This window comes from Mus musculus, chromosome 3 (assembly GCF_000001635.26).
Source record: "Mus musculus strain C57BL/6J chromosome 3, GRCm38.p6 C57BL/6J".
Taxonomy (NCBI): Eukaryota; Metazoa; Chordata; class Mammalia; order Rodentia; family Muridae; genus Mus; species Mus musculus.
Window position 1 is genome coordinate 103,981,338 of NC_000069.6, and position 25,253 is coordinate 104,006,590.

Below are 25,253 nucleotides of genomic sequence, written 5' to 3' on the forward strand. Positions count from 1 at the left end.
GTTTTTGAAGTTAAAAAAAAAAAAAGACAACAGTGCCATTGAGTTGGAAACTTGGGATATTACCATTGATAAAATGTATTGAAGAGGCTCCAGGGGATGTGAAAGTTCACTACAAAGCAAGATAAGAAAGCTCTTTAGCTTACTCTGCAAACTCCCAGAACTCCAGAATTCCCCAGCCTGTAACTCTCAAGCCAGAAGAATTTTGGAGGATTCCTTGAGACTCCAGAAAAACCACGTTGGGTATTGACACTTGGTGATTTTTGTAATGGAAGTGCCTAGGCTTGATTATCTTATTATGAAGCCCTGAGATTTTAAGCTGATGACACTGTGCACACATAGGAGGTAATTACAGTGCATGACTTGAGTTTCCCCAAGGAATGGGACTCTAAAGAGTGCTCAGATTAGGAGACAGAACTGCAGCAGCAGTACCTCTGATGTACCTCACAGGCTTGGCCATCACTACATCAAAAGGAAGAAGTTTTATCTTTTACTTTTAAAAGTACTGTGTTTTCTTGGCTCACTTCTGTTTTTGTTTTATTTTATCATAGGGTTTCAAAAACAAACCAAAAAAAATGGGCCATATAAAACCAGACTTGATTGATGTTGACTTAATCAGAGGTGAGTGGGGAGGTTGATTTTTATGTACATATCACACGGTCTCATTCTCTTGCTTTCCTCTTCCAACTTAACAACCAGAGTCACCTGAGGAAAGGAAACCTCACCTGAGGAACTACCTCTCAATCAGACTGGCTGTGGGCATGCCTTTGGGGTATTCCCAGTTTAATGATTGATTGGGAATGCCCAGTTCACTTGAGAGATGCCACTCCCGGGCAGGTGGTCCTGGTTGTATAAGAAAGCAGGCTGAGGAAGCCATGGGAACAAGACAGTAAGCAGTGTATGTATGGTTTCTTCCACGGTCTCAGCTTCTGCTCCTGCCTCCTTCCCTGAGCTCCTATTTTAGCTTTCCTCATAATGTGAACTGAACTCTAAGTTTCTCATCACAGCAACAGACAGCAAACTGGTATTCCCACCTCCCCTCCTTTCTTTTCCTCTTCCCTCCTTCCCTCCCTCCTTCAACTCCCTTCTTAATTGTTTGATTGTCCCTTCTTTCTCCTTTTTTTTTTTTTTTTAAAGTTTCAAGCTCAATCTTCACACCTCAGCTTCCCAAGTACTGGGATTACAGGCTAGTTCACTTAGTTACTATGTTTTAGGTGTCTTCTATATATTGTGGCATAGTTATTTTCAGAAGTAACATTTCTCCATCATCATTAAAGTTTGTGCACTTTCTTCCTTTGCTTTAACATGTTGTGGTCATGTAAATAGCATGGTCTTCGTAGAGATGAAAGGAAGATGAACTTGGACACTATTGACGTATAATTAAAAAGAATATATTGTTTGCCATTCAGGTGAGCCTGACTGGTTTTGAGCATCTGTCCTTGTGCCTGAAGTGAGACCATCTCAGAAGTCTTGCCAGCATCTTAGCTGACTAGGTTATATGCTGATTTTTATCCCACTCGGTAAGGTGGCACATGGCCACCTGTACAGTGCATATACATGCTTTTTATGCATTTTAAATAAATGTCTACTTTTTTTATTGAATGCTTAAAGGCTCAACATTTGCCAAAGCCAAGCCTGAGATTCCATGGACCTCGCTCACTCGGAAGGGGCTTGTTCGAGTGGTGTTTTTCCCGTTGTTCAGCAGCTGGTGGATTCAGGTTACCTCTCTCAGAATCTTTGTTTGGTTGCTGCTACTTTACCTCATGCAAGGTAACTCAAGAATGGAATAAGCTATAATGATTGCTTTTTTCTAAACACAATAGGGGCTCACCATTTCATTTGTGTCTTTAAAGCAGGGCTTTAAACCTTTCTTCCTTTAAATTCTTTCTTCCTTAAGAAATTTTTTTATGCTATCCTAGATGTCTTAGGGTTGCTATTACTATGGTAAAATATCATGACCGAAAGCAAATTGGGGAGGAAAGGGTTTATTTGGCTTACATTTCCACACTGTAGTCCATCATTGAAGGAAGTCAGGACAGGAATGCAAATAGGGCTGGAGCCTGGAGGCAGGAGCTGATGCAGAGGCTGTGGAGGGGTGCTGCTTACTGGCTTGCTCCTCATGGCCTGCTTTATTATAGAACCCAGGACCATCAGCCCAGTGATAGTACCACCCACATTGTCCTGGACCCTCCACTATCACTAGTGAAGAATATGCCTTACAGTAAGATGTTATGGGAGCACTTTCTTAAATTATGGTTCCCTTCTTTCAGATAACTTTAGCTTGTGTTGAATTGATATAAAACTAGCCATCACACTAGATATATAGGTATACAAAATAAGTATAGGAACCAAACATTTAGTGGTAATAACTCAGAAAGATGGGATGGAGAGTTGGCTCAGTGGTAAAGAGTATCAGTTCAATCCCTAGCACTCACGTGGCAGCTCATAGCTGTTCTACATCTGTGGCAGCAGGCATCCATGTGGCAAATACATGCAGCCAAAACCTCATACTAAATCAACAGATCTAAACATCTAAACAAATCTACATTTTTTTTTTTTTTACTAAGCCTGGTGGTCCCCACCTTTAATCTCATCACACAGGAGGAAGAGGCAGGTGGATCTCTTTGAGTTCATGGCCAGACTGGTCTACATAGCAAGTTCTAAGCCAATTATAGTTACATGATCAAACTCTGTCTCCAAAACATAAACAAAACAAAGAAAAACACCAAAGAAACAAACAACCAGGAAAAGAAAATAAAGTCAGAAATAAAATTTATTTTAAAATAATTCTTTGGTGGGTATGTATATATGCATATAATTTTACCATGTTTTATAAATGAAAGCCAATTGAATACTGAGATAGTTGAGCATGTTTAGTTTTATGCAGTTAAATCTTGAGCATACACATATAAATTTATTTAAATTATATAAATTTATTTGAGAATTTTGTACACATATATTGTTAACTTTGATCATATCTCTCCCTCCCTCCAACTCCCTAGGGATCCTTTCCAGTGATTACCTCATCCAACTTCTTGTCTTCCTCTTTTTGTTCTTAAAACCCAGAGTCCAGTCATTGCTGCCTTTACTGCCTGGGTCTGGGACTACCCACTGGAGCACAGGCAAACTTAGTTTTGGTTTTACCACCATCACCACATTCCGTCTTCTATCGCTCCCTTAACCCCCTCTGCCCTACTGCACGAAGCTTATCTCCCCCCACTTTCATATCACATGTATTCATTCTATCACCTCCTCCCATTAGGACATCTTCCCTCTCTCCGCTAGACACAGAGAGGAATTGTTAAATCTGTGGGTGGTGTTAAGGATGAAAAGATGCAGGAATAAGAGGGAATGTATGAGGTGTGGCCAAAGAGCGTGGTGAAGGGAAAGTCTTAGAGTCAGCTGAGTGGAGAAACACAAACAGCTGGCCTGAAGCCTAATGAAGCAATAAGCAAACGATAGCAAAACCAGCATGAGACATATCTGCCAGAACAGAGGTTAAATAACAGAGGATAAGAAAGTCAGAGTGCCTGAGTACAATTCCATTTTGTATATGCACATGCTTGCTTTCTAGAGGCTATACGAGTATTTATATATTCACAAGTCAGCAGGGCTGTAGTTCATGAATGCTCTGTTATCATGTGGGGATTTGGCTGTCTTTGAAATTGAGCCTTCGTCAGCGTTTGTTGAAGATTTATCCAACAAGGATCTTGGTACATTGGGTTAGTGCTAACTTTTCCTTTACCAGCAACTGTTTATATAAGATGAGAGTTATCTTACATTAAAATTTAGAAGAACTATGAACTAGTCTATGGTGGGGAGTTTTATAGATAATCTTGATATCACCTTCCTTTCCATTTTATTTTTTTGAAAATCTTATATATTATATATAATGGAAGTAATTCTGTGTGGTAGTTGAGTCAAAGCTTCAGTATTGCTTTCCAGATACTCTCTGGCCTTGGGAAATTTTCATTTGAGTTGAATAGTTCAAAACTGCCATCTTTGGAGGCTGGACAGATGACTCTGAAGCTAAGAGCATTTGCTGTTCTTGCATAAGACCTGAGTTTGTTTCCACATCAGTGTCGGGCAGTTCGTGACTACCTATAGCTCTGGCTTCAGGGGATCTGACCCTGGTCATGGCACATACACAGACTCTTTTACACAGAAATTTGAACATAAAATCTTTAAACACCCAAACTGTGCTGTGCATGGCATCTGGTTGTCCTGTGGTGGAAGCCCTCTAGGGATGTCTGGATATTCCTGCTTCCAGTTTGCAGATATTTCCAGGAGGCTATTTCTCACTTACTCAGGTCTAATGGTTTAGGGACTGGTTCACTTTATTAGTTGTTTTAGAAAGCACAGCTACTGGAAGCATGTGCGCTTACAAGAGTGTGCTTTTCTGGACCTTCACTCTGCAGTCACAGCGGTTGTGTTGTATCTCCTGATGCCTATTGTGAGCGCCAGTGAAGTGCTTGGACCCTTGTGCCTTATGCTACTCATGGGAACTGTCCACTGTCAGATTGTGTCGACTCAGATAACAAGGCCGTCAGGAAACAATGGAAATCGGAGAAGAAGGTAAGGTGAGCTTGCCTGGAGTGGTGTGCTTTCTTTTTTGTTGCATATTTGACGAAATGACAGTTGTTTGATGCTGAGAACTTATCAGTGTTTAGTTTCATGTGACCTTTTTTACATAGCACGGTAGGTTTAAAAGGAAAATTACTACTTTTCCTTAGCATATTTTTCAGTAATGGTTTTGAGAAGCATTCTCTGGCTGGAATGTATTGGTTGGTGTAGGGTACTTGTCTCTTATGAGCATGTGCAAGACCCTAGATAGGGTCAGTGTGCACCATCCCTGAAAAGAGAGAGAAGAGAACAGGGCAAAGTGGAAGGAGAAGGGAGATAGTGTGGTGATACGTGCGTGCCTTTAATCCCAATCCTTGGGAGACAGAGGCAGGTAGATCTCTGTGTGTTCAAGGCCAACCTGGTCTCCGCAGCGTCTCATCGAAAACCAATCAACCAAAACAAGAAAAACCCCAAACCACCACCACCACTAACAACAAAGCTCTGTAATGTTTGTGAAAATTCACTATGGGTAAAGGATTTCTGTACACTGGGTTAGAGCTACCAACATTTTGACCTCTTTTTCAAAACTGTGTAGTTGAGACCTGGCCTCATAGTACAAGCTGTATCCCAGCCCGTGGAAAGCTAGGACAGGAGGATTGCTTCAGCTTTAAGAACAGTGTGGTCTATGTAAGGAGTTCCAGGCCAACATGACTTACAAAGAAAGATCCTGTCTCAAAAACAGCGGCCCCAAGCCAAACTTAAGTAACAAGCACATGGTTGATTTCTCTGACTTACGTAGGTATTAATTCTGCTGAGTTTCTCTTGATGTGTGGTGTGTGGGTATTTGGAGTATTGAAGTTTTCTTTTCTTAGTAGGCTCAGTGTTTTATTTTCCAAAAGTGGTTTTCTTTTTCCTCAGATTATTTCTAGATTTGTTTACCCAGGCAACTAATAAATAAGACACTGGCATTTGGGTCAGTGAAGTTCAATACATTTATTTTTTAATGTTATTTTCAAAACACTGCTTTTAAATTGAGATTCTTTATACGTTTAGTATTTTCTAGAGAAACTGGTCACTGTACTGTGTCTCACTGGGATTTGTAGGCAGTGTCTATGACATACTCAGGTGAGTCTTTTAGCCGAGTAGAATGTCAGTGAAAGATGATAGGTGCAGTTACCGGTTGTTTCCTAATCAAATGTGCTATAGAGGTGGACAGCCAGTGTACGTGTAGAGAATGTGATCTGTGTCTGGTGCGGAAGGTGCCTGGAGAGGCTCAAGGCCACACATTGAAACTCTTTTCTAGTCCTGTTCTGGACAGCCATTTTTTTTCAATGGCTGATCAAAATAACAACACAGGACTTTGATCTTGAATCTGTTTTGTACTTAAATCAGAAATATCTTATAGTTGTTTGTCCTTTGTGTGTAAAGCTAACTGTTTGATTCAGGGAATAGTCTGTTAGCATAATTTTCTGAAGAGATACTATGGGAATATTCTGAATAATCTATAATAATTGAAATATTTTTTGTAGAAAATTACGAAAAACTGTAAATGGTGATGGGAGCCGAGACAATGGAAATAACTCCCCTGATAAAGTCAGAGCAGTAGAAACTCTGGAGTCTGCATCCAGTGTTGGTGGTTTTTGGGGGACTCTCTTTGGCAACAGGTGGGAGTCTTATATTGGACTTTTTACTTGATTTTGTTCCTCTTAGGATTTGCAGGGTCTGTAACATAATTGGGTCATAGATGTAAATGTTGTGAGCTTAGTATTATAGCTCTGTGATTCTTAAGGGTCCTGGGAAGATGCACATACTGAAAATATTATCTCCAATATCTTTCATGTCATCTATAAAACCTCCTAATCTACTCTCAGCATTTATTGCATTGATTTTAATGCCTTTTAAAGGCCATAACTGCAAAAAGCCCTCTGAAAAGTTATAGGCCTTAGCTAACATTTTGACAGAAAGGAGAGTTTAAAAAAGATGGGGCTCTTAGAGCTAACACCCATGAGGAATGAAATTTGGAAAGGAGCCTGGTGTTGGTGGGCCATAGGATAGACAAACAGATGGATTAAAGACAAGCCGTTACTCCTTTGTAATTGTGCAGGTCGTGAGAGTATCAATGTGCTGACTCAGGCACTTTTTTCCCCCTATATTAAGGATGGTGAATGAAAAAAATCAAACTCTTTTTTTTTTTTTTTGAAGGTGAAGTACATGTTGTTCTAAAGATGCATTTCCTGTCCTTGGTGAAGTGTTTGAGTTATGCTGGATATTGTGTGGTCCTTGTTCTGGGTGATTATCCTAGTCAGACAGGGAGTAGTAGGAACGTGAGTCACAGGAAAGAAAACTCATTCTGGATTGTTGCATTCTGGAATGTAGCTTAGCAGACGTTTACATAGCTTAGCAGTTGGAGTGCATTCTGGGGTAAAGTCGTCTGGGCTTTGAAGCATAGTTAGTTTTTAAGACAGTAAATAGATGAGAGCAGGCACTGAAGTGTGTTGATGGAGAGTGTGAGACAGGAATGGGCACTGCACCAGAGAGGTAAGCAGAGATGGAGTCATCTTTAAGAGTGAGTGGATATTCTATTCTTGAATATCTTTCCTTTTGAATTTTCTAGACTTTCAGAGTAATAGACTGTACTCACTAGAAGAAAGTGATTTCATGAAAGATATTGCTCTAATAAAAGTAATTAGTAACTTTTTTTCTTTTTTAAAAAATAGGATTAAAAGGGTGAAATTAGTATCTAACAAAGGTACTGAAACTGACAATGACTCAGGCTGTTTCCATCCTATCCTTAAGAAGAGACAGGGTCGACCCGAGATCAGAATGTGGCAAGCAAGAGAGAAAGCGAAGGTTTCGGATGGAGAAAAGTGCCGTAGGGTAAGATCTAGATGGGCCTAACAGGATCTTTTTTTGTCCTAGGTAAAAGTTTTCTGTTCTGAGACTGTGTTAGAGACACAAACTAGATACCTGTAGGTGTAAATTTGTCAACAAACCGTAAGTAAGTAAAGCCACTGGTTATGAACAAGGAAAGACTGCAGGCAGAGTTGAACTTGTGCTCTAAGATGAGAACATACTGACCCTGCTGCTCAGCGGCCTGCGTGCTGGGTGCCAGGTCGGAAGGACACAGCAGTAGAGGGACCTTGTGTTTTCTAGAGGCAGGGATCAGGTTAGTAGGAGTTTGAGAAACTTCTAGGTCCAGTGGAGATGGTTTGTTCTATGCCTAAAACTACACATTTGTTTTTTGTTTGTAGTTTTGAAACATTTTCTTCTTGAGCTGGCATATTTAATCTAATACTTATTAAGGTTTATTCCTAGATTTTTAAAATTGTTTTTAAATATAGTATTTTTAATTTATTCTTTGAAGATATGAGTATACAATGTATTTTGAGTATATCTAACTCCCTCCCCATTCACTGAACACTCCTATCCCCCCATCTTTCCCTTCTAGCTTCATAACATCTTCATTACTCCCCTCCCTCTTCTTCTTTTGTAACCCGCGGAGTCCATTTAGTATGAGCATGGTGTAGGCTGCTCTCTGCCATGTGGGTAACATACCAGGACCAGGACCTAGAGAACAGACTCAGCCTCCTCAGCAGCCATCATTTGCCAGAAACTCTTCAGCTAGAGATAGGGCCTTGGGAATCCCTCGTGCACACATGCTGGAGTGTTGGCTCTTTTGAGCTTGTGCTGGTGCCACAGCTGTTGTGAGTTATCAGTGTAGTGCTGTAGTTATCAGTGTAGTCAGAAGACACTGTTTTACCGCATTTTTCTCTGACCTCTGGCTCTTAGACTCTTTCTGCCCTCTCTTCAGTAATGTTCCTTAAGCCTTGAGGAGAGGGTGGTGTGTTATAGATGGTCCATTTATACATTCCATAGATATTTACTATGTACTTTGACCAGGTGTGAATCAGTGCTAACAGATGTCCATTGGAAAAAGAAGCTTTTCTGATGAGGCCTGACACTGCACTCATCTAGGGTACAAAGATAAATATTTAGAAGGCAGTTTGATACTGTTTCCACTTAGCAAAATAATAATTGTATGTTCACTTCTAGGGATCCCCAACTATGGAACAGATTTTTAGTACCAGGAAAGAGTTCTCGTCCGTGGAATGGGCTTTAAATTTAATCAGAAAGCAGTAGGTTACTCCCATAGCATGCCCATATTGCACCAATAGGCAAATCTTGTAAGACTAGTTGTTAGTAGGTCACAGGGCTCATCCCTGGATAGGTCTGCTGATGACTTCTTTCTTGGAGGCTTACCTAACATCTTCTGGGACTGTAAGCTAGCCAGCAAGGAATAAGCTCCCAGGAGTACCTGCTCCATTTCTCCATGTCCTGTGACCAAAGTGTGTTTTTTCTTTAGTAGTAGGGTCTACTCTAGTGTGCAACCAAGAGTTGTAGCAATAGCATGCATTTTGGGGATCTTTGGGGAAGCTCTCCCTACCTCCCAGCAGCTTGAAGGGAGGTATGTCAAACCTGAGCTCTTTGATGAGAACCTATGGCCTCTGGGAGGTGTACGGACATCCTCATGAAGGGTAACTCTGTTTAACCTCAGTCATAGCAGCAAATGTGGTTTTTATTTTAAGATGCTTTATAAAAGGTTTCCATATACCTTTCCCACACATCCTTAGAGATATTTCTCCCTCGTCCTGTTCCTCCTGTCATACTCTCCTGGTGTTCTGTCACTCATTAAGCCATCATCGCATTCAGCCAGTGTTTTAAGTGCCTTACAAATACAAACTGACTTCCTGGTTTACAACAGCCCAGCAAGGTAGGTACTTTCTGTGACCATGACTTTTCAGATGAGGAAACTGAGCCTCAAGAGAGTTAATAAATTGGCCCAAGGCTGCATGGCGTGTAAGCAGATGTGACTCAGGCGCAGGGCTGACCGAGCCTGCACTGTCACTGTGCTCACACTGCCTCCGTGTTTGCGCTGCTGAGTTTGAGTTTCAAGTGCACAGGTTTTTTAACTTTGAAGTTTTTAAAAAATGTTGAGAATCAAGTAATATGTAGACTTGTTAGTTTGGGTTTCATTTCTTTTCATCTCTTGGTAACTTTTCTGTGAATTTTACTTTTAAATGGGTAACTTCCTGGAGTGTTTTATGCTGTCCGTTGCGAGCTACTGTTGTTTTCTTTGTAGGAGGCTTATAGGCGTTTGGGTAATGGAATTTCAGACGATCTGTCAAGTGAGGAGGATGGTGAAGCACGGACACAGATGATATTATTGCGTAGGAGTGTGGAAGGGGCGTCAAGTGACAATGGTTATGAAGTTAAGAATAGAAGGTCAATACTTTCAAGGCACCTAAATTCTCAGGTAATTTTCATTTTTGTCTACAAAAGCATGGAAGGTAACCCCAAAAATACTGAGTAGTAGCAAGATATTTACGTCCTTTCCTCTTGTTTGTTGGTTTGATTTTGGCAGGTAAAGAAAACCACAAGGTGGTGTCATATTGTTCGGGATTCAGATAGTCTGGCTGAATCAGAGTTTGAATCAGCAGTCTTCAGCCAGGTAAAGCACCCTTTGGCAAGAGCAGAATTGGAGGTGTCGTCTTGTGTACAGTGGCTTTATCTGTTCTTTCCTTTTGGTTCTCTGACACTGGTATAGTTTGCTTTCAGTTCTGTTGGCTCAATCTGAGATGATTACTCACCTCTGGAAAGGAAGTGAGTTCTTAGTTTTTTCTCTAATCTTCAAAGTATCAGATGGGCTGTATAGATGTCAGTGGTTAAGAGCACTTACTGCTTTTCAGAGGACCTGGGTTTGATTCCTAGCACCCACATGGTAGCTCACAACAATCCATAACTCCAATTCCAGGGATCTGTTGCCCTCATTTGATCTCTGTGGGCATCAGGGCACCAGGCATGCATTTATTGCATATACATACATGTATATATTTATACATATAAATAAATCTTTAGGAAAAGTCACTCAGAAGGCAATTGCTTTGGGCATAGAATGGCTCAGTTGGTAAGATGCTTGCCTCATAAGCATGGGACCTGAATTTAATCTCCAGAATCTATGTTAAAAAGAAAAGGCTGGTCATGGTGGCAAGTGCTTGTCATGCCAGCAACAGGGAGGCAAAGGCAGTTGGATTTCCTTTGGTCACACATGCATGCACACACACAGAGGGAGAGGGAGGAGAGGAGAGGACAAACAATGAGAGTTACTCAATTGTTTTAAATTTTTTAAAAAAATATTTATTTATGTGTATGAGTAATTTGTTCATATGTATGACTTTGCACCCTGTGTGCCTGCGGATGTCATAAGAAAGCATCAGATCCCTTGGAGCTAGAGTTAGTAGCTGCCACGTGGGTCCTGGGAGTCTAGCCTCCATCCTCTCTGCAAGAACAAGTGCACTCACCGTTGAGCCATCTCTCCAGCCAGGTTCTTAAGTGATATGTTATGTATTACTCACTTAAGCTGGGCACGGTGGTGCATGCCTTTAATCCCAGCAGAGGCAGTTGGAGCTCTGTGAGTTCGAGGCCAACTTGGTCTACATAGTGAGTTTCAGGACAGCCTGGGTTGTAAAGAGAAACCTTGTCTCCAGAAACAAACCAATCAACCAACCAAACAACAATAACAACAACAAAACCAAAACCTACTTGGCATATGGAGTTTTATCTTATGTGGGGTTGATACTCTGAAGATAGACTTTAGCAGAGGCACCTCTCTGGAAGACAGGAACAGTAGAGTCTGATTGTAAGGTTACAGGGCGTATTTGAACACATTTGAGTTAGGTGAGCATGGTGGTGTGGTTTTCCTTTGTTTTACTCACAGGCAACTGGGGTCGTGGAAAAAGTTTCATATTTCTGTTTGTACTGCTGGGGTATTGCACTGTCTCTGGTTTTCTGTGACTGGTTATCTTTGAGCATGTTTGGGCTGGGACCTGGACAAAACTAGCTCTTTTGTCAAGCTCACAGTGTCTCAGGCTTAGCCAGGCCATCTGGGCAGACCCTCAGGTGTGTCCAGGAATCATTCAGCACGTAGCACACCTAACTTGAATAGTTGAATGTTTTGTAGTAGCTTCTTAGAGGGATTGGTTTTTTTAAAGTCCTGCTTTGCCAGGTGTATTAGTCAGAGTTCTACAAATGAACAGAACTGATAGCATGCACTCATGCATGCATGCATACATACATACATACATACATATGTGTGTGTGTGTGTGTGTGTGTGTGTGTGTGTGTGAAATATATAGGGAGTTTATTAGGCTAGCTTACATGCTGTGGTTTGAATAGTCCATCCATGACTGTTCTTGGCAGAAAGACTGAGAGAATCTGCTGGTTGTTCAGTTTACATGTCTGGATGTTTCAGCAGTTCCAGTTTGGTGCTGGATCTGAAGGATTGTTGGAGGGTTTTGGGCCTTCAATTTGTATTTGAATCCTGAAGAAGTTAGATTTAAGACGAGCTGCAGCAATAGGATGGATGGACTTGACAGTGAGAATTAAGGCAAACAGCTTTTTGTTCTTCCATGTCCCTTTACCTGGGTTGCCATCAGTTAGTGTGGGCCTTCCTGCTTTAAATACTGGAGTGTCTACAGCCTGGGCTTTAGTTGATCCCACGTGTAAGTCAAGCTGACTGCTAAGATCAGTCGGCATATCAGGGTCACTGGAGCTTGATATTTAAACATTTCAACATTCATTATCATGTTTATTGTATGAAACCTTGGGACTTAACAATTACATGATGATTAACTTATGAAAGCTTGCCAGCAAATACCATGACTATTTGGTTTTGTGTTTTATGTATAATTGTTATGTGTTTTCTTCCTTTTATTTTATTTTAAAGGGTTCTAGATCTGGTATGAGTGGTGGCTCTCGGAGCCTTAACTTGTCAAGAAGAGACTCAGAAAGCACCCGACATGACTCCGAGACTGAGGATATGTTATGGGATGACCTTCTCCATGGTCCAGAGTGCCGGTCATCTGTCACCAGTGACAGTGAGGGGGCTCATGTAAATACCATTCATTCAGGGACCAAACGTGACCCCAAAGAAGATGTTTTTCAGCAGGTATATGAAGACAGTGATTAAAATAGTGTGCTAGTTACTGTTGGCCAACTTGATAAAAACTACAGTCTCCCAGAAGAGGGAACCTCCAATTGAGGAATTGCCCTGATCAGATTGGCCTGTGGGCTTGTCTGTGGGGTTTTTCTCTTGATTGGCCCTTGCTGGGGAAGGATACTGTGAGCTGTGCTGTCCCTAGGCAGGTAGACCTCGGTTTTATGAGAAAGGTACCTGAGCAAGCTGGTGACCAGCTCCTCTGGAGTTTCTGTCCTCACTTTCATCAGCGAGAGGCTGTGACTTGGGAGCTTTAACATGAGACTAAACCCTTGACTTCCCGATTTGGTTTTTGTCAGTGTTTTACCATGGCGTCAGAAACAGAACTAAAGCAGATAGTTGATACTTATTCCAAACCTAGCATTTGTGGCCACAGTATCATGTTATTGAACTTTGCAGCAGTCATATATATATATATATATATATATATATATATATATAAATTAATTTATTTTTTACACTCCATATTCCATTCCCCGCCCACCCCACCCCCTAACAACCCTCCGACTGCTCCACATCTCACACCTCCTCTCCACTCCACCCTGTCTCTACATGGATGCCTCCATCCCCCACCCACCTGACCTCTAAACTCCCTGGGGCCTCCAGTCTCTTGAGGGTTAGGTGCATCATCTCTGAATAAACACAGACCCGGAAGTCCTCTACTGTATTGTGTTGGGGGCCTCATATCAGCTGGTGTGTGCTATTTGGTGGTACAACGAGAGATCTGGGGGGGGGGGTGTCCAGATTTTTTGAGACTACTGGTCCTCCTACAGGATCGCCCTTCTCCTCAGCTTCTTTCAGCCTTCCCTAATTCAATAACAGGGGTCAGCTATTCTTACAAGGGCACTGCTGTCACCCCAGTTTAGGATGGGAAAATTGGGCATAGCTTGTAAGAGAGGAGAACTTTCGAAGACTCTGCAGTTGCCTCAGTTTCTCTCCCTGATACTTTGCTCATTTTCCTTCAAATTACTCTTTCTTTTCTCCAAGTGGCATTGTTATATTGGTACTGTTTTATGATATCTTGAACTTCGTGTTTCATAAAAATTATGCAGAAATGGCATTGCTTCTGCCTCTGGTAAGCACAAGTCAAGTGACCTGGAGCTCAGGTTTAGTCTAGAATCATAGATGCCTTAGAAGATATTTGATTTACTCTACGTTTGTAGAATGTCTTTAGTCATTGATTAGATGCTAAAACAGTTTTAGGAGTACTGTGAAGAAGCTAGTGTGATGTGTGGCAGGAGTGAGCATCCTCAGGTGGCCAGTGTGCCTCTGCTCACGCTGGTACCTGTGTGGGCTCCAGAGATGGTGGGTAGAAAGCTTGGCAGTTGGTTCTCATGGCAGTCTTATGGGTGGCTAGTAAGTCTTTAGTTTTTATTCTTTTGCCTATTTCCATTCTACCTTGCAGATTGCGGTGGGTCAGGTCGGGTTGTTGGTGGACTTGCCCAGGCAAGTCCTGGTTTGGGAGTGAGGTTTGTGCTGAGGAGCAGCCGTTCTCTTCTGTTGGCTTGCTCTGCCACTTCCGTCTTGTCATTCCTTACCTGCCTTCTGCATGTGTGCTCCAACTTCGCTGCCATCCCGCTGCTGTTTGAAGCACAGCCTGTGTGTGCCTCTGGACCTTGGCTTTTGGGCTTGATCCTTTTCATTCTCCCAGGCAGGCCTTGGCTGGAGTGCTGGGTTCCTTTTGGAATCCTTTCCTGTAACTCCTCTAGGACTCTTCTCTCCTTAGCTTGCTGTCCAGCGACTTTAATTATGTTTCCTTTAGTAGTCTCTAAGCTCTTAGATAGCAAGGCAATGTGTCCTTTTGCCCTGTACCTCAGGCTAGCCTGACATTTGATCCCAAACTTTGCTAGCCTCCTGCATCAGCCCCCAGAATCCCAAGACTACACGTGCTGCTGTGATGTGCCCTGTTCTTCAAGCTAGTTCTGCAGCAGGCACTGCATAAGGACTTGCTGGATATAGTAAAACCAATAAATGGATTAATTTTATTGATATCAGTGGGATCAATAAACACTTGGCATCTTTAGGAGGTAGAGAAAGAAGCCCTCCTTTTCTAGAAGCTACCATATGCTCCTGTTCTAGAACCGGCACTTTAACTTGTGGATACAATGATAGTGATGACACAGTCTCTGACTTCAGAGCAAAGTTGGCTCAAGGGTGTGGTAAGAAGCACTTGGAGAAAAGGCACTTGAGGTGACACTTGTCAGTAGGACAGGCTCAGTAGAGGAGTTCAGGGGCTGTTGTCATGGTGACCATCAATTCTGGCTTTGGAACATCTATGCTTTTCCATGACCTTAAGGCCCCAAAACATCCCAATTGTTTATGTAGCCTCTAAGGCTTTAGGCCCTCTTTCCCCCTCACTTCCTGCTCCTTCCAGGGTGGTCTGTGGTTCTAGAGGTCCTTTCCTTAATACCATGCCAGCACACCATGTGCCCTTCATACCTTCAGAGAGGCAGTGACCTTGTATATCCTGGATCCTAGCTATCCTGATGATAGCTATAAGTGGTTCTGAGTGATGGATGGGCTTTGAGATAGAGAATGAACGTAGGATGAAACTGAACACTGGAGTCTGGGAGTGGGACAGAAGGAGAGAAGAACTAGTTGAGGAAAGATGGAGTGGACGGGAACAGTTTTATATTTTTCTTTCTCCCCAGAACCATTTATTCTGGCTTCAGAATTCAAGTCCTGCCTCTGAGCGAGTTAGTGCGATAATCTGGGAAGGAAACGAGTGCAAAAAGATGGACATGTCTGTGTTGGAGATAAGCGGCATCATCATGAGCAGGGTAAGAGCATGCCGCAGGCTTCAGAGCTGAGTGGGGTGAGAGCCTTGCTGCAGACCTATTCATCAGTGAAGACTTGTTTACCAGCAGCTTGAATGCCTCCATGAAATCAGGCTGCAGATAAGCCTGTAGGGCATTTTCTTAATTAGTGATTAATGGGGGAGAGCCCAGCTCATTGTGAGGGAGACCGTGTGCTGGTGGTCCTGGATTCTGTAACAACACAGGCTGAGTAAGCTATGAGGAACAAGCCAGTAAACAGCACTCCTCCATGGCCTCTGCCTCCAGGTGTTTCTGTCCTGACTTCCCTTAGTGATGAACTGTTGTTACCTGGAAGTGTTAGCTGCAGTTAGCTGCCTTCTCCTCCCCAAGTTGCTTTAGGTCATGGTGCTTCATCACAGCAAAAGTGACCCTGACTAAGACAGCTTTATACTTTGTACCATCAGATGCTCAGGTGTGCCCTGCAGCCATTCCTTAGACTGCATCCTAGTTTGTAGCAAGTCGGAGGTCTGTTCACATGCTTCCCTGCTTTGGTGCTGGACATTGAATCCAGGGCTCCCACATGCTTAGCCACGCCTCGTCTTTTTGTCTTCTTATTTGTATTTGTTTTAAGATTTATCTTTAATATTGTAAGTGGTATTTGATAAATACTTTTGGTAACTCCCTTTTTCTATGTAGTACTGATGGAGATTTTCAATTGGGTTGCAGGTCAATGCATACGAGCAAGGTGTTGGCTATCAGATGCTGGGGAATGCAGTCACCGTTGGCTTAGCACTTTTCCCATTTTTATATCGACTTTTCCGAGAGAAGAGCTTTGACCAACTAAAGTCCATCTCAGCAGAGGAGGTTCTGACCCTCTTCTGTGGTGCGCCACCCGTCACACCTGTTGTTATTTTGTCTATAATTAATTTTATTGAAAGATTGTGTCTTACGTGGATGTTTTTTTTCATGATGTGTGTGGCAGAGAGAACATATAAGCAGGTGAGTGGACAGGCAGCCTTTGTCACCTCTGCATCTGTCTGCTGCTCTGTTGAATTGTTTAGTTCCTTTCTCTGGGAGACTTGTGCATTTAATGCTCATGTGGGTGACTAATTGAACAACACATTATAATCTGAAATCTTTAAAAATATTTAAATGTTCTTCCTGTTCTTAGGCAGTCTCATATGTGTATCATTCTGACCAGTGCACCCCTGTCACCCTCTCCTACCTGTCCTCCCGCTCCTGCAGAACCCTCTCTTCTCATCAGGTCTCCTTTCTGTTTTATGTTTTTTCTAAATGACCCGTGAGATGGCTTGCATGAGTTTGGGTATGGGGATATTTATTAGCTGCAGCAAGACAACCCTGTCCACCACAGAGGAAGAGCCACCCATCCCTGGGCTTCATCCTGTGCTGGTCTTATGCAGCCATGAGTGCAGCAGCTATGTCATCTGAAAGTTTTCTGCAGGAGCAAGTGTTTCTGTAGAAACAAGTGGTGTAGGTTGCCAACTGCTCACCATCAGGACTTCGTATTTTATCCGTAGCATATATAGTGGCAAGGTAATAATGTTTTTGTAATAAAAAGGCCGAGTAGAGGAGTGGCCTGAAGTCTGGTGAGTTATGGGCTGAGGATTTACTATCTTGGGGATGTGCTACAAGGAATGTACTTTTTGAATGGAAACTTAATTCTAGAGTCAGCCAGAATTACGTGTAAACATTAGAGGGTGTGATGCTGAGGACTCATTCAAAGTTCCCAAGGCTACTCCTTGCGTGCATTGAGAATGTGCCATGTTTGGAAGAAGTGTTCACTGTGGGTGGACTTTGACATGAACACTGCTGTTCTGAGGAACCACTGGATAAGATGTTGATTCTGTTTAACACTTTAAATATCCCAGGAATACTATCAATGGTTTTTGAACATGTACCTAGACACATGTACATTTTATTTTGTGATGTTTTAATTTCCTTTAGAGATTTTTATTTGCAAAACTCTTCAGCCATATTACTTCTGCCAGGAAGGCCAGGAAATATGAAATACCTCATTTCAGACTTAAAAAGGTGGAGAACATTAAAATATGGTTATCCCTGCGCTCCTATCTAAAGGTGAGCTGTTTTGATTAACTCTAGTATGTTTGTAGGGCTATGGAAAGCATGCGTGTTGATGATTCTGGCTAGAGTTGCAGAGTGGCGGGACCTGTGGTCACTGGGAAATGATTCAGCGTCTGAGCAGACTTGTTGAATGCCATGCAGGACATGGTGTACAGAAAAGATAGTAGTGGCTCATGTGTAAAGGGAGGGGGGAAGCTGTTGCCTAGGACAGAAACCTTTGGATTGAATGCTTTTCTGACTGGGAAAGATCCTAGCTGAAAATATGTTAATGAATCAACCTCTTAATTTGAAAATTATGGCTCTTAGTTTTTCAGATTGATACCTAAAATATGTTAAAATGCTGCGTCAGAGATATCTCACACAAGTTTATTTTCACATGAATGTACTGCAACTCAGAGCTAATAGTATAAAGTTGCTATCTGACCATATCCTAAAACATTAACATATGTCTTCCTCCGCAGAGGCGGGGTCCACAGCGCTCAGTGGACGTGGTTGTGTCCTCCGTCTTCTTACTGACACTTTCAATTGCTTTCATTTGTTGTGCACAGGTAAAGTTTCACATCTCTTTTAATGGAAGGGAGAATTCTAGGCAGTGCCCACTTGGCTTTATAACAGGTTGCGGTGCGCTCACTCGTGTATTTTAAATGTGTCTCCATTCCTTTTACTATTTTGGATACCTGCTATATACATATTATCTTTTTGAAGTGAGAATGTTGATGTCCTTGACAATTCCTAGATTTTCAAAATTAGTTAAGATGGCAGTTTTTGACTGAAAGCTGTCACAGTCTGATAGTCGTAAGTGGGGATTCGACACATGCTTTCTTCAGCGCTGTTAGCTCGATACTTGGGGAGAACTTTCTTATTCATTACTATTCATCTGTTTGCCTGGTGGAGTACAATCTGCTATCTGCTTGTTTTGAGGTCTAAATTGTTCCATGTTTGACTGGTGTGGACCCCTTTGAGGGCTGCGTCCTATCGATATCCTCCTTTATCTTCTTTTAAAATCATTTTTATTCTTATTGTAAGAAGTTAAGATTTGCTGGACATGGTGGCACATACCTTTAATCTCAGCACTTTGGAGGCAGAGGCAAGTTTGACACCAGCCTGGTCTATAAAGTGAGTTCCAGGACAGCCAGGGCTGCACAGAGAAACCCTGTCTCGAAAAAAAAATAACAACAAAAAGGAAGTTACATGCTCAGTGCACATCTTCCCATTTGAGTGTTAACTGTAGTGGTCAGAGTACAGACTTGACTGTTTTCAGTCCTTTGAAATGGGTAGAAGCTTCCTTTAGTCCCTGGCATTGCTCACCGGTTTTATTAAATTAACCATTAGCACTTTGGATTGTGTCTGCTATTGCTGAGACCAATGTTCTCTGGTGTTGTAATTGTATTGCACAAGTCACATGACCAGTTTGGGTTGCTTTTTGCTCTTGATGGAAGTATACTTAAATCCATCACGATTGTGAAGTTGTTTGTTGTCAACTTAAAAATACTTAAAGTATTTTTGTTTGCTTGTTTGCTTGAGACACAATCTCATGATGTAACCTGGGATAGCCCCAAATGGTGGCAGATGTCTATAACCCCAGCAGTTGAAAGAGGAAGGCAGAAGGATCAGGAGTTCAGAGAGGCCATCCTTAACTACATGTAGTGTGATGTGTATAGCCGGGGATGTGTGGGTCCCCAGGCCTAGTAGCAGGTAAGCTACCTTGCCAGCCCTGGGTTACCTGGTTTTTATCCAACCTCATAGTCTTAGTTTTGGACTGCCTTACTTATTTAAATGCACAATAATTACTATTACTACAAATGCTGTAGCTTCCTGTTTGGCTCACCTGTTTTTCTTTTCTGTCTCTCATCTTTTTCCTAATATTCCATTTAGTCTTCTGTTTACTTATACATTTGTCAATATTGTCTGAGTGATGACCTCAGAAATGAGCTAAGTGTGAAGTCTAATGAAATGGTTGGTTTAGTATAGTCTAATTCTTAGCTTCCTTGGTAATGACATGTTTTTTTTTTTTTTAAAAAGATTTACTTTATGTATATGAGTGTTTGTATATCACTTCTGGAGTCCCAGAGAGGGAGGGCATTGGATCTCTTGGAATTGGAATTATAGACAGTGGTGAGATGCTCGGTGGTGCTATGAATTGAACCCCGTCCTCTAAAAGCGCACCCAGTGTTCTCAACCACTATAAGATTTAGTATACTTTATTTCATTTACCTGTTCCTTTGTGTATTACAATTTATACATTTAAATTTAAGATCCAAGGTGTAGTCATTACATTATGTAGCTGGCTACTTCTCCGATACATCCGTTGCTCTGCATCTGACCCTCCCTGGTCACCTCTTTTCCTATTCAGTTCGTGCTGCTCTGCTGTGGATGACTTCTTTCCCATTTTGCTCATTTGAAATGTCTTTTTTCTTTTAGATTTTTAGCCAGGGTCTCATGTAGTCCTGGATGCCTTCCAGTTCACTGTGTAGACAGGGATGATCATCACTTCTGATCCTCCTGCCTCACTCCCCGAGTGCTGGGGTTATAGATGGGTGTCCCACTACCAGCTCAGTTATTTTTTGAAGAATATTGTTTGGTGGGAATAGAACCAACCCTAGGTTGCCCACTAGTTGTGTTCTCTTTTCTTTTCTTTTTTTTTCAATTTTATTTTTTAATTAATTTTTCCATATTTTATCCTCCCCTGCATCCACCCTCTGATTGTTCCACATCCCCTACCTTCTCCCCACCCCCCTGTCTCCATGTGGATGCCCCCATTCCCATCCCACCTGTCCTTTAAACTCCCTGGGGCTTCAAGTCTCTTGAGGGTTAGGTGCATCATCTCTGAATGAACACAGCCTCGGCAGTCCTCTACTGTATGTGTGTTGGGACCTCATATCAGGTGCTATATGCTGTTTGGTGGTCCAGTGACTGAGAGATCTTGGGGGCCCAGATTAATTGAGTCTGCTGGTCCTTGTATAGGACTGCCTTTCTCCTCAGCTTCTTTCAGCCTTCCCTAGTTCAACAACAGGTCAGCTGCTTCTGTCCATTGGTTGGGTGCAAATGTCTGCATCTGACTCTTTCAGCGGCTTGTTGGGTCTTTCGGAGGGCAGTCATGATAGATTTTGTGAACTCTCCATAGCCTCAGTAATAGTGTCAGGCCTTGGGACCTCCCATTGAGCTGGATCCCACTTTGGGCCTATTGCTGGACCTTTTTTTCCTCAGGCTCCTCTCCATTTCCATTCCTGTAATTCTTTCAGACAGGAACAGTTATGGGTAAAGTTGTGACTGGGATGGCAACCCCATCCCTCACTTGATGTCCTGTCTCCTTGCTGGAGGTGGGCTCTATAAGTTCCCTCTCCCTAAAGTGTTTTCTCTTCAGTACGTCTGGGATTCTGTTATCCATTTCTTTTTTTTCTTTGAGACATGATCTCATTATTTAGTCGTTGCTGGTTTGAAACTCTCTCTGCAGGTTAAGGCTGGTCTTGAACTCACCGAGACCCACCTGCCTCTGATTCTAGGCTTATGCTGCCACACCTAGCTCTGCTGTTTCTGTATTTCCATATTTTATCTTGTGAAGTTGTTGTTAGTCTCACTGTTGCTTTATAAAAAATAACCTTTTTCTCTGGCTTAAGAGTCAGAGGGGTTTTGTTTTGTAGGCTGTGATACTGCTGTAATTTGTGGAATTGTGTAAGGACTGCCTTTCTGAAAGGTTCACTAGCTGCTGCCAGCTGGGGCTTTCCTCATCCTGGTTATAGCTACTTGACCACGGTGACCCCTACCCAGACTGAGCTAAAGAGCTTTGCTCTTTCAGAACCCAGGGCTAAGAAGCTGAGATATTAGTGACAGGTTTTGGAGAAGAAGGGTCCTTGCAGCCAAGGGTATCATTTCAAACCAAGGCTGGTGGGAGTTGAAGCTCACAGGGTCCTGTGAAGCCATAGAGGTAGTCATGGGGGAAGGGAAGGAAGGGTCTCAGCGACTTCCTGCATATTACAAGGTTGGCACTTGGCTTCCTCAAGAGCTCTTTACAGACTTTCTCAAGAAATACCTAACTTTCTTGGGCTTTCTTGAGTGAAGTTCTTTACTTTTAAGTCAGTAAGTTTTAAAGTAAAACCTTAAGACACACAGTAGGCCCTCAGTGCAGCCACGCTCCCATGCTGTTATTTGAATCCTAAAATGGAATAGAGCCACCAGGCCTTCAGGGCTCTACTCAGACTGGCTTGAGGGCCTTAGACGGGTGAAGTTGGAGCAGCAGTGGTCACCTTGTGCCTGTAACCACCAGTGACTCAGGGAGCTGGAATTCCTTGTTTCCTACCTTGTCCCTTGGAGACCCCTGCAGTCTTTCATGTACAAGAACCAATATAGGAAACTTGGAGGTACCTTATGAACATTCAGCTCTTGTCCTTTGAGGAAACTGTAGATTGCTAGTAATGTTTTAAAATTAACACAGGAATAATTCAGTGATATTAAGATAACCATTGAGAGTGGGTGGAGGAGCACCTTCATAGAGGCAAAGGGGAGGAGGGAGAGGGAGGATGGGACGGGGAGTGGTGGAGGGGTAACTGAGAAGGGGGTTATAATTTGAAATGTAAGTGAATAAAATGATTAATTTCAAAAAAAAGACAACTATTGAACTTTTTCTGGTCCTTTGGTAGGTTCTTCAAGGTCACAAGACATTCCTGAATGATGCTTACAACTGGGAGTTCTTGATCTGGGAAACAGCATTGCTGCTGTTTTTGCTTCGCCTGGCCTCACTGGGGTCAGAAACCAACAAGAAGTACAGCAATGTTTCCATCCTGCTCACTGAACAGGTACTGATAGGTCCCAGCAGTGTGCTAGAGGACTGGGCCGAGTTCTTAACTGTGACCTTACATCTTTTGCCACTCTGTAATTATCTTTCTCCTGCATCTAAAATGAGTGTAACACCTCTGTCTTCTGCCTAGGGCTGGGAGAATGAGCTAATGGGTTGAGAGTACTTTGCTATACTATAGAGGGATTTTTGTTGTTGTTGTTAATAAGGGAACATGTAAATACATACTAAGATTGACAGGTGTTTCTTATGGATGTGGAGTGATAATAATGCATTTTCTGTTAATTTTGATTTTAAGTTCAAGTTTTCCATAAACATTAAGTAAACACACTTGAGATAATTTGTTGTTTTTTATTATTTTTTGGCCTTAGAGTCATAGTGGATAATTGTTCCTATAGGGGAAAAATAAGGAGTTACTAAGTTAAAACAGCTATCTCTTTTTCTCTATCCATAAATGCTTCTTGAAGATACTATATTACTTGGGGGAGATTGGTAAGAGTGAGACATAATGTTTGAATTCAAGGAATTTGTATGCTGATTATGTTACAACTAGAATTTTTTATTATTTTGATAAATTGTTTTATCAGATGTTGTTTTGTTTTCTCTAAGTAGCTTTTCTTTACCACAGAGGTAAACGATGGGGAAGACGCCATGCATCCTAGATGCCGAGGCCGTAGATCCTGGACATAATTTACTTGAAACAATGATCCTCAAAATCTGCCAGGTTTTATGCAATGTGTATTTTTTTCTGTAAAATTTACCTTATTCTTTTTTCTTTCTCTTAGATTAATTTATATCTTAAAATGGAAAAAAAGCCAAATAAGAAAGAACAGCTCACGCTAGTGAATAATGTATTGAAGCTGTCCACAAAGCTGTTAAAGGTAAGCGGGCCTCCCCTGCACACGCTCTATAGTATGAGTTCTTAGAAAAGCAAAGGGCAGATGGAGTCATGGCTGGACAGACCAGAGCTGTCAGAAGCTTCTAGAAGGAACTTAGGGAGAGTGGCTTCCATTTCCATGCTGGGATGCCTAGTCAGAACGAGAGAACTTGTTTCTTCTGGGGGAGGCTGGACGATCCCTGGCTTATTCCTGAGGGACACCCTGAGGGCTAGGGTTTGACCATGGAAAAGCAGACGGCTGTTGGCCTGTGGACAGGGTTCTGTCTGAGTGCTAGTGTTAGACCTGCGGGAGGCCTCAGCCCTGTTCCCAGTGGCGCTGATGTCACTAGTGCAACTGGGCCTCAGGAGCTGCTGCTCAGCTCACTCTCTGTGGCTGCTTAGACTGGAGGTCCGAGGCTCTGAAAGCCTTCAGGAGGCCTTTGTGCTGAGCCCAAGGTCTTTAGCCTTCTTATCGTTGACCTCTAAGGGCTTTGGCTGCTAATCTGTCTGTGTACAGGGCCCAGGCTCTGGCTGATGGCAGTCAATGTTTTTATGCAAGATAGATGAAGTAAATTAAGCTTGTGTTGAATTAAGTCATTAAATCCATGTTATACTACCTAGAAAAGATAGCTAACCAGTGCTAGGCAGTTAGGTTCTGAATGCTGGCATGATGGTTTTGGATTAATGGAAAAGAGTTTTCAGTCTTATAATCTAGGATCTGATGGTTACTCATCTCTTACTACTCTTCACTGTGTAGGCCAGGGTAAGCCTTGTACTCACAGAGACCTGCCTGTCTCTGACCCCCACCTGCTAGGATTAAAAGCACTACTGTTAAAACAGCATTAATGACTTATTGCGCCCTTCCACTTTAACAAGGTTAGGCCATGGAAAGGTTGGTGCCTGCCTCACAGATTTCTCTGAACGTAGCTCTGGGATATTAAGGAAAAGCCATTAGCAGCATCCTCAGAGACCAGCACGAGGCAGGGCTGACTGCTCACTTCAGTTCCCTCATCCTTGCAGGAGCTGGACACACCATTTAGACTCTATGGACTGACCATGAACCCCTTAATCTACAACATCACAAGAGTAGTCATCCTTTCTGCTGTCTCTGGAGTTATAAGCGACCTTCTAGGATTCAACATAAGAGTAAGTGTCAGCACAGCTCTGTAGCTGTGTCTTTACTGAATGGGCCTGGAACCAGCTCTTGAGGCCATTTGACCTGGTGCTTCATAGGCTTCTCAGCTTAGCTTTCCTCATTTGATAAAACTGAGAGGCTGAACTCGTGATCCAACGAAACATCCAGTTTTAAATTTCATGTCAGTGGCATGGTCTGGGTGAACGTGTTACTGTGACCCAGGGAGATACTGGCATGACTGAAAACCTGCAAAGCATTAACAGTAGGCACCACTTTTGATCTGGAAATATTTATTTTTTTTCTCCTTCCACTGTCAGAATTATTTATCTCTTCCTATATAAAGGGTTCTTATAGAAACAGATTTGAAAGTTCCTCAAGAAATTAAAAACAGAACTACCATATGACCCAGTTACTTCATCCTGGGCCCACACCCAGAGAACTCCATTCACTACCACAGAGATATTTACACCTCTTGTTTATTGCTGCTTTAGTCACTATAGCAAAGAAGTAGAACAAACCTACTTGTTTATCAACAGATGGATGGATTAATGAAAATCTGGTCCACATATACGATGAAATAGTATTGAGCTTTAGAAAAAGGAGAATGGATGAACACAGAATGTGTAATAGTAAAGTAAGGTTATATAATCTCAGAAAGAAAAAAAACCCTGCATGTTTTCTATCCTGTGTGGATACTGGCCTAAAATATATGCATGGCCATTTGTAGACAGGCAGACATATGGATACAGTGTAACACGCAGAAAGGAAAACATAAGGTAGATGCTCGTGATGGAGAAGAAAGTGAAAGGACATCAGGTTTGTCCAGTGTTAACTTTATAATGGATCTTGTGTGTATGTGTGGTGGATAAGTGCACACAAGTACAGCTTGGGAGCTGGAGGGATGGCTCAGTAGTTAAGAGCATGTGTTGCTTTTGCAGGGGGCATGGGTTCAGCTCTTGGTACCCACTTGATGGTTC

The 25,253-nt window shown here is 42.3% G+C and overlaps 1 protein-coding gene across 11 annotated transcripts in view; it reads left to right on the forward strand.

Annotated features, from left to right (window-relative positions):
- The window catches only part of Phtf1 (putative homeodomain transcription factor 1), a 39,381-nt gene that overhangs the window by 13,228 nt on the left and 900 nt on the right, over positions 1 to 25,253 (forward strand). For 3 of the 11 annotated variants that reach the window (NM_001163467.1, NM_013629.2, XM_006501125.4), the window contains 15 exons: positions 549 to 618; positions 1,609 to 1,767; positions 4,416 to 4,572; positions 6,090 to 6,224; positions 7,278 to 7,437; positions 9,701 to 9,874; positions 9,983 to 10,069; positions 12,344 to 12,565; positions 15,265 to 15,393; positions 16,096 to 16,368; positions 17,335 to 17,466; positions 17,934 to 18,020; positions 22,110 to 22,265; positions 23,050 to 23,145; positions 24,162 to 24,287. In NM_001163467.1, coding sequence (NP_001156939.1) covers positions 549 to 618; positions 1,609 to 1,767; positions 4,416 to 4,572; positions 6,090 to 6,224; positions 7,278 to 7,437; positions 9,701 to 9,874; positions 9,983 to 10,069; positions 12,344 to 12,565; positions 15,265 to 15,393; positions 16,096 to 16,368; positions 17,335 to 17,466; positions 17,934 to 18,020; positions 22,110 to 22,265; positions 23,050 to 23,145; positions 24,162 to 24,287 — 2,163 coding nt within the window. Of the gene's footprint in view, positions 1 to 548; positions 619 to 1,608; positions 1,768 to 4,415; positions 4,578 to 6,089; positions 6,225 to 7,277; positions 7,438 to 9,700; positions 9,875 to 9,982; positions 10,070 to 12,343; positions 12,566 to 15,264; positions 15,394 to 16,095; positions 16,369 to 17,334; positions 17,467 to 17,933; positions 18,021 to 22,109; positions 22,266 to 23,049; positions 23,146 to 24,161; positions 24,288 to 25,253 lie in introns of those variants that run through there. The other 8 variants (XM_006501126.4, NM_001163469.1, NM_001163468.1 and 5 more) reach the window with 8 other exon arrangements.